Source organism: Cicer arietinum, chromosome 5, assembly GCF_000331145.2.
Source record: "Cicer arietinum cultivar CDC Frontier isolate Library 1 chromosome 5, Cicar.CDCFrontier_v2.0, whole genome shotgun sequence".
Lineage (NCBI taxonomy): Eukaryota > Viridiplantae > Streptophyta > Magnoliopsida > Fabales > Fabaceae > Cicer > Cicer arietinum.
In genome coordinates, this window is record NC_021164.2 from 21,320,693 (window position 1) to 21,329,046 (window position 8,354).

The window sequence follows — 8,354 nt, forward strand, 5'->3', positions numbered from 1 at the left end:
GTGGCACGTAAACAACGTAATTCGTTGTATTAAAAACTCAATTTTCTACTAGTGTCACTACATAAAGTAAATAAAATATAATTCGAATGAAATCAAACTTTGCTAAAAACACATAAAAAATCGAAATTCAAATATTGTACTTAGGGGTAGATAAAGTTCAGTTTTGAATTAGAATTCTTTGAAAATTGAACCGAACCGGTTTTCAGTTTGAAAAAACTGAAATGAACTAATTTTCAATTTAAAAAACCGAATGAACTGTTTTATCAACTCGTGAACCGATTTACTATTTTAAACCGAACCGATTTAACTTAGGTTTTTTGTTCATATATGTCAAATTTTACATAATTACCCCCTAATTAATTCTAAAAAACAAATTTGGTTTTAGTTTTTCGAAATAAAAACCAGTTTGGTTCAATTTTTCAAACTAATAACCTGTTCGATTCGGTTTTTTTAAACTAAAAACCGGTTCTGTTCAGTTCTAGTTTGAAAAAATCACTTTGAAAACAGTTTGGTTTTCAATTTTTATAAATCATTTCAGTTCAAAAACAATTCAGGTCAGTTCAGTTCTGCAGTTTGATTCAGTTTTTGGTTTTTTTTTTAACACTCCTAATTGTACTGCATATTGTAAACTGTGCGTCTGACTTCACGCACCTCCCTAAAACCTGACCATCAACTGCCTCCATAATAACACGACGGCCGGCAACCATTGTTTCCTTTAGTTGGCCATGGCTCTTCTTTTAAAAAAAAATGCTTATTGTTACCATGAAGGTCATTACCTAAAAGCAAAAAAGTGTATGGTTAGTAGGGGTATATATGCATTGGGTCGTTTTTTTGTCAAATTTGATATTCAAGTCGATCAATTTTTTGGTTGGGTTGAACTCTCAATATATGATTTTTCCATCAAATCGAATTAATTTTGTTAAAATAATTTTAAACCGACAATGAATGAAAGACCATTATATTTATATGTGATATGATCAATTTAAAATAATCATAAAAAGATTGGATGATGTAGTAAAGTAGTAGTAAATTTTTATTTAATGTTAATGTAAAATAATTTTACATTTAACAATGCATATATTTTAAGTCCTTGTATTATAATGAGTGATTTTTTTTATCATTTTACATCTGTAGTGGTCTAAAATTTCGAGTGTTTCTCGAATTCAATGAGTCGCCATCAAAATTTATTTTAAATAGGCAAAATATTAGAAAATCTTTGAAAATATAAAAATGGTCTTTGAAATTAAATTTTGGCTTCATTAGTCGATTATGCGTATGGAAGATATTAATATCTTATTACATCCGTTAAAATATGGTTACTCATATTTAATTGTGTAAAATTAATGTTAATTTGTATAAATTTATTTTTCTTTATTATTAAATGCAGATATCAATTGTGTTTTTTATGAAGATAAATTTTGAAATAAAAAGTTGACTAAAAAATAAAGAGAAAAAAAAAATTGTTATTATGGTTGACAAGGTATACTTTGTCTCTAAGTATCTTACTATAATAATCTGCCTCCAAGGTTTTACCTCTATAGATAAGACTTTAAACTCAAGTGCAATATGATTCACTAAGTTGCCTCCAACAAAGTAACTCAGAGACAAGCTCCTGACTCTAATTTACGATGTTGACTCATATTTTTAGACTCTGCACCCAAACAAAATCAAGTGTCTAACTTTGAGGCAAGTCCATGTCTCTAATGAAAGTCAATGCAACACGAAAAAGTCAATAAAAGTCATGACTTTGAAGATTCGACTCAGAAACAAAATATGATGCAGACTCATTGCCTCGGACTCTGAACCATCACCAGAGGCAGAGGGAACCAGGAACCAAAGGGAGCGGCTCAGAGGCAGCAGCCCAGACGAGAGGAAGCAGTTCTAGTCTAGAAGCAGAAGTCCAGAGGAAGTAGCCCTGAGGCAGATGTTCCAGCTCAAAGGAAATTTCCTCGCAGCAGTTTCAGACCAGAGGCAGCAGTGCCAATCCAGAAGCAGTAGTTCCAGACCAGAGGTAGAAGTGTTAGACCAGAAGCAACAATTCCAGACCAGAGGCAGCAGTGCCAGAGCGAATCCTTTTTATGGAAAATATTAAAATTAAATATATGACTTATTTTTTATTGATTGATAGTATAAAATTGGAATACTACAACACCGATTAAAAAAATGTATAAATAAAAAGACAATAATACTTTTATTAAAATATGTTTATCGAGTACAGATACATTCAGCATTCTACTAACACAAAGTAGAAAATTGTACCCAAAAAAATATAATGTAAAAAATATTGAATTAGGAGTAGTGCATATACTATTAATTAGAAGAAGAAAAAAGTAATTAATGTTATATTGTAAATTAAAAATGGTCCTTTATTTTATGATAATTTTTTTACTAAAGAACTACTCGTTGTGGAACGGAGTTACATAGATAAATAGTCTTTTTTGTAGTCCAACTCTCAATATAAATTTCAATGGTAGTTGTTCATCCACCTTTATGTTTATCCAAAATGTGTCCTGAATTAGAGTTTTCGATCACTTCATTAGTTCTATTTTTTCATACTAGATTTGAGTTAGGGGAAGTATTAGTCAATTCCAATTGTTAAGACTCAAGTCCATGACAATATCTCAATCTAAAAGAATACTTCATTATATGAGAGAATCTCATAACTTAAGTATCACATTGAAGTTGAACACTTTTATCATTTCAATTTGACACTCCTAAGAAAATAAAGATGTTCTCTTTTAAAAATTGGATATTGATAGTGTGAATAAATTAAATTAGAATGGTACTACAAAGAAATTGCATATTTACAAAATAAATTTATTTAAAGTTTTATAAATTGAAGGTAATCTTTTGAAAATCATTTAAAACCTATCAAAATTGATGGGTTTAGACTTGTATACAAAGTAAGAATCTATCTTTTCTTTTTATTTCTCGTCTTTTTAGGGTCTTTTTAATTCAACAAATGAGAGAGAAAGAAAAGAATTTTAATGGAGGAGAGAGAAAGAAAAAAAGGAAATGTAGATACATGTTTGATTTAAAAGAGAGATGAGAGAATACGGGAGATTAGAAATTTTTAATGGTTGTGTTTGGAAGAGAATGAGAGAGTTTTAAATGCTCATTTCATTCCACAATAAGTGACCTATTTGCAAAAAAAAATTATTCTAAAATGAATAACTATTTCAATTTTCAATGTACTTTTTTCAATTGTATCATTTAATTAATACTACTTGCATCACTTTCAATGCAATATCTCTTATTAAGCATTTATGACATTTATAATGCATCAATACCTAATAAGGATAATTTCGTAAATCTCTCTTTATTTATACATTTTTATTAAATATAAACGATGATTAAATGACTATATTATTATAGGACGAAATGATTATGTTGTTTTATTTTTCCTCTTCTCCCCACAAAATCTCTCTAAAATGGATAGAACAAAATGAGCTCTAAGAGAGATTTTAACTCCCTCCTCTCTTAAAAATTGAATCAAACACAAACATAAAAATCTTCCCTTCTCTCTCCTTCCTTCTATCTACCTCCAACCAAACGCACCATATTAACACACCAATATTAAGGTCCCAAACAACTCCTAAAGTCTAAACCCAGTTTTTGTGGTGATACCACTTAGCTGTAGTTGACATTTTATTATTCAATGATTCTTTTTCTTCATGATTTGGACATGTAGACATCTTCATTTCGAGTTTGGCACTCGTGTAATTACAAAGATAAAAGAATTTGGGTCATATTTGAATAAGATGGCAAGTAATATTATTCATTTATAATATACATACAACATTGACTTCTATTCTAAAACAATTGTGTTTGGATTCTTTGATACAAACTTCGAGGAAGTGAAGACAAATAGACAATATAATGAGTCGCATAATTCACCATATCATTGAGATTTGGCTGCCAATTTCCTGAACTTGGAGTAGGATTTGAAGGATCTTATCCTGTCCCAAAATGAGATAGTAGAAACAAAATATTTGACCATCACTGATTTTTTTGAACCTTTTCTGGGAAATTCTAACTCCCTTTCAATAGTGTGATTCATTGTGTCTATGTCTTCAAGCAGAGGCAATGAGACAGAGCCCTCAGATTCTAGGTTTTTGATCCATCCGCGAAGTAAGAAATTTATGACCTGCAAACAAGTAAACTTGTATTAATTATTATGTTCGTGATAATCATAAGGAACTAAACACTGAGGAAGGAATATAATCAAATAACAGTAAATTCTTCTTGATGCTTTATATATTTACTTTGTAAAAACATTTTCTATTTTTATTTTTTTAAATTGATGTTAATGTTACTAACTAATAAGCAGCTAAAAAACTCTTGAACCAAACAATTGTCTACATTTTTGTAGATAATGAAAATGGAAAACAACTATTTTCATTATTTATGAAAATGCATCGTCCCAAATTAACATTTCATCTTTTTTCCATTATAATCGTTCACTTTGAGAGTCTCTCATCTTCTTATTAGCAATTTAAAATGAATACATATTTTAAAAAATAAAAAATAAAAAAAATGTTTTTACAGTATAAACAAGCTCTTAGTTTATGAAAATATGTTTTATTTTTATTTTTTGTTGCGTTAGATTATGAAAACATCACTTTATTTTTGTTTTCATTGTTTTCTACACAGTTTTAAAAACTGAAAACAAAGTGAAAGTAAGATGTCATTTTTGCAATTAGAAGTGAAAACAAAAATTATTTCTCAAACCAAACATACTCTTAAGAACCGATAAGCCAAGCATGTTTCTCCTCCTCATTAAGCAACTTAGTTCCATAATTCTTTTAACATGCATGCTTTCTTAAGTCATAAAATTGATACACCCTGTATCTCTATGGTTTCATATTGCAAATAAAAAAAGGCAAGAACAGAAAGAACAGCTTGAAACTAATTGGTTAAGAATTGCATACCTCAGGAACTTCATCATGAGGGCAGTGACCAGCAGGGCTGATTTGATAATAAGGAGCTTCGGGCACCTTATTTTTAACCCGAAGTCCCCATGGCGGCGTCACCCACGGATCTTCTTTTCCATACATGAGGCAAATCGGCACCTTGTTTGCTCGACATCTAAAATTCAGACACCATGAGAACTCTTAACTGGTGTATTCAACACATATCTAATAGATTAATACTCTTTCTGGAATAAAGTATACGCACAAATGGTATCTAAAAAATTGGTGTATAGAGATATACCAACTTTACAGATACAATTTTTGCTTATATTTCATTCTAGAGAGAGTACTAGTTAAAAATCTAGTTTTGTTCTACCTGGATAATGTTTCACCGAAGGATAATTCTCCTTGAGGAGCAAACATAATTGAAGCAAATGATGCAGCAGCAGCCGGATGCCTTGCAGTTTCGATTATGCGTGAAAAAACATCATCTACATTTATTGAATGATCTGCATAAACCTGATTAAGTACATCGGCAATACTTTTTGGATCACTGATTTTCTCCCACCTAAAGGAAACAAATTAATAAGAATCAGGTTAATGAAAGAGATGTCATAAGGTACTCCTGAAAACAAGAAATCTGGTCCATTAAGCAGAGTTAAATTCATAATATCATTCACTGACGGATTACGTTGGCGACAAACAAAAAAGTTGCTAATCTAGAAGTTCGCAACTAAAATAATGAAAACGTACGAGGAACAAAGAAAGAAATGAGACGATAAATAAAAAATGAAGCAATACTTACAACAACTCTGTAAGTTTCTTTATACTTGAAGGTAGAGGGAATGTTCCAGCCCATGGAAATATTTTGGCGAGTCCTGGATATTTTACTGGATTTGGAAGAAACCCCCAAAAAGGTGTTGCATTAAGCAATGTTACGCCTTTTACTAGATGCGGATAACATGCGGCAAAATATAATGCAACATATCCTCCTAGTGAGTTGCCTACAAGATAGACTGGTTCGCCAATGACCTGTATCGAATCAATTTGTATAACGATATTTAGAACAAAAATATTGCACGAGGTTAAATAGCTTATAAACTGATAAGAACTTTCCTCAAACTATTTTTCAAAATATTGCAGAAAAATTCTGCAACATTACAAATTTGAGTATGGTTTAAATGTATAGGAAGCATTAAAATGCTGATGATTGTCAATAAGCTTTCTTGATGGCAGACAAAAGAGTATTTTCAGCATCGAAATAATGATCAACCAAATTATGCCTCAAGAACTTCAATTAACGCAACAAAAATTGTGCTTTAGTTGTTAAGAGGTTATTATATTAGCAGAACTAGCTGTGCATGAGAGGGACTAGAAGAATAAAACGGTTGAAAAGAGTCCAATATCATGAACATTTTTTCTTGAATTCTTTCTTTTCACTACATATATTATAAAAGTGAATTGAATTAAATGACCATACCAATTGTTCCAACTATATGGCCTCATGAATACTAAAAAAACCAGATAACTATTAAGTTCAACCCCTTAAATGAATCTCAGCTATCTCGAGAGATAGGTCTATGCAATTGCACGCTTGGTTTACTGAAAACCACAACTATTAACTAGGTAGTACTATAAATTTCTCATAACCACTAAAGCTTAAGAAATTGTTAGAAAAAAATCGAAAACAAGCAAATTTGCCAAGAACAATTTCACGTATACAATTTGAGCAAACATTGGATTGAATGCTAAAAATTTATTGCTACAAAACAGTGTAAAGTCATTCACCTCTTCTATGAAATACCGAACTTGATCTTGCCATAAATCAACAGAATACACCAGCTCAGTCGCCCACGGTTCGGTTTCATCTCCAAAACCCCAAGAAGAAACATTTCCACTCGATGCAACCCCTTTTTCCTTAAACAAAGGAGCAGGATCTTCAAAAGGCAAAGACATTCCTTGACCTAGAAAATCCAGTGCCCACACTCTAAAATCACGGCCCAAATCCTTCAATTGCTTCTCATAATGGAAAGAACCAACACCAAACCCCGGCAAAAAGAGAACATTCGGCGAATCCACATTTTCGAATCCAGCTTTCTCATAGTGCACATTCAATTTAGGTTTCCATCCCTTAAAGCAACTACTGATTATCGCACCCGAGTCACCGTTCGATTCATCAGGCAAACCAGGAATCAAAACCTTGGAAGCAGGTTCACCTACCACTGAAATATCCCTTGACTCATCTTCACTAATCACATAATCACCACCATAACTTCCACTATAAACCTGGAATTGGAATCTTTTCGAGCCTTCAAAAACAACTTTTGACCTAAAACCTAATTGTTGAACCTTATCATCATAAAATCTCAGTGACCCAAATGAGAAAAGATTATTTGTATGATAAACTCCATGTTTTCTAATATAGGAAACCCTTGATTGAGTTGAATTCAAGCTATTTTTAATTGATTTAGTTTTTGTGTTCACAACTTGATAGCATGGTGCAGAACCATATGAAAGAGTTTCCATACCCTAGAAACAGTGTTCTGCACAAATCAGTAACATAAAATTATTCAGGTAACTACAAATTCAACTTGATTTTCACATAAACATGATGCAGAAAAAAAAAATCAAAATCAAAATTTATAGTTTTGGAGTCCAGATTGAATCATTTAAGCAGAAAAATAAGCAATTAATCTGAATTTAGAACAAAGCAATTAGTGAATTTTCATACACAAATAATTGAAATTAGAAGCTTCTCCAAAATATAAATAATTGAAATAAAAAAAGATCAGATCTTTAAGCTTAAATTAAACATAAGTAATGAAAATTAAACATGGACATGTTCATGAAAAACTTTACCTTTAATTTAATGAAAGAAGAAGCAGGAGAATCTACTGCTAGCCCAAGATTCTTGTATATTTATTATATCAGTATTTATTAGATTAGGAGTAGAGAGAGAAATAGTTTAGAGTTGCTTGGAAGATTCTACTTCCTCTGTGAGCCAAGGAAAACCATCTAAAATATTTTTATGGAATTAATATGTAAATACTATTATATAAAAAAAAATTATGCATTCATTAATTTATTATCGTGGCATTTAATAATTATAAAAAAGTTTATTTTTGGACAAAGTTGTTATAAAAAATTTATGTATTTTTTAATATTTAAAATTATATTATATCAGAAAAAAGAAACTTATAATGTGACAATATATTATTATTTAAAAGATTTTATATTATCAATATATTATTATCATTTATAGACATAATTTTATAGTAGTTGTAATAAAAGTTAAATATCTTTATTAATGTAATTGTATGATAGATTTATATTAAAAAGTTATTTATCTTGATGATAATATTATTAAATTAAATTTATTTATTACTAGACAATTATATAATTTTTTTTAAGGAAAACACTTTTATCGTCAACTATTAGATG

At 30.2% G+C, this 8,354-nt stretch overlaps 1 protein-coding gene across 2 annotated transcripts; it reads right to left on the bottom strand.

Moving 5' to 3' along the window:
- Window positions 1–3,732: 3,732 nt before the first annotated feature.
- LOC101514589 (pheophytinase, chloroplastic) lies at window positions 3,733–7,914 on the bottom strand. Of its 2 annotated transcripts, none has more exons than XM_004499708.3 (6): window positions 7,773–7,914; window positions 6,702–7,456; window positions 5,719–5,945; window positions 5,290–5,481; window positions 4,932–5,088; window positions 3,733–4,147 (listed from the first exon to the last, which is right to left on the bottom strand). In XM_004499708.3, exons 2-6 carry the CDS (start codon window positions 7,437–7,439, stop codon window positions 3,902–3,904), a joined length of 1,560 nt encoding a protein of 519 aa, XP_004499765.1. In that variant the 5' UTR covers window positions 7,440–7,456; window positions 7,773–7,914; the 3' UTR covers window positions 3,733–3,901. The 2 variants fall into 2 exon arrangements, with proteins under 2 accessions (XP_004499765.1, XP_012571083.1); XM_012715629.3 differs by having other exon boundaries at window positions 6,702–7,442; window positions 7,773–7,912.
- Between the last annotated feature and the right edge of the window lie 440 nt (window positions 7,915–8,354).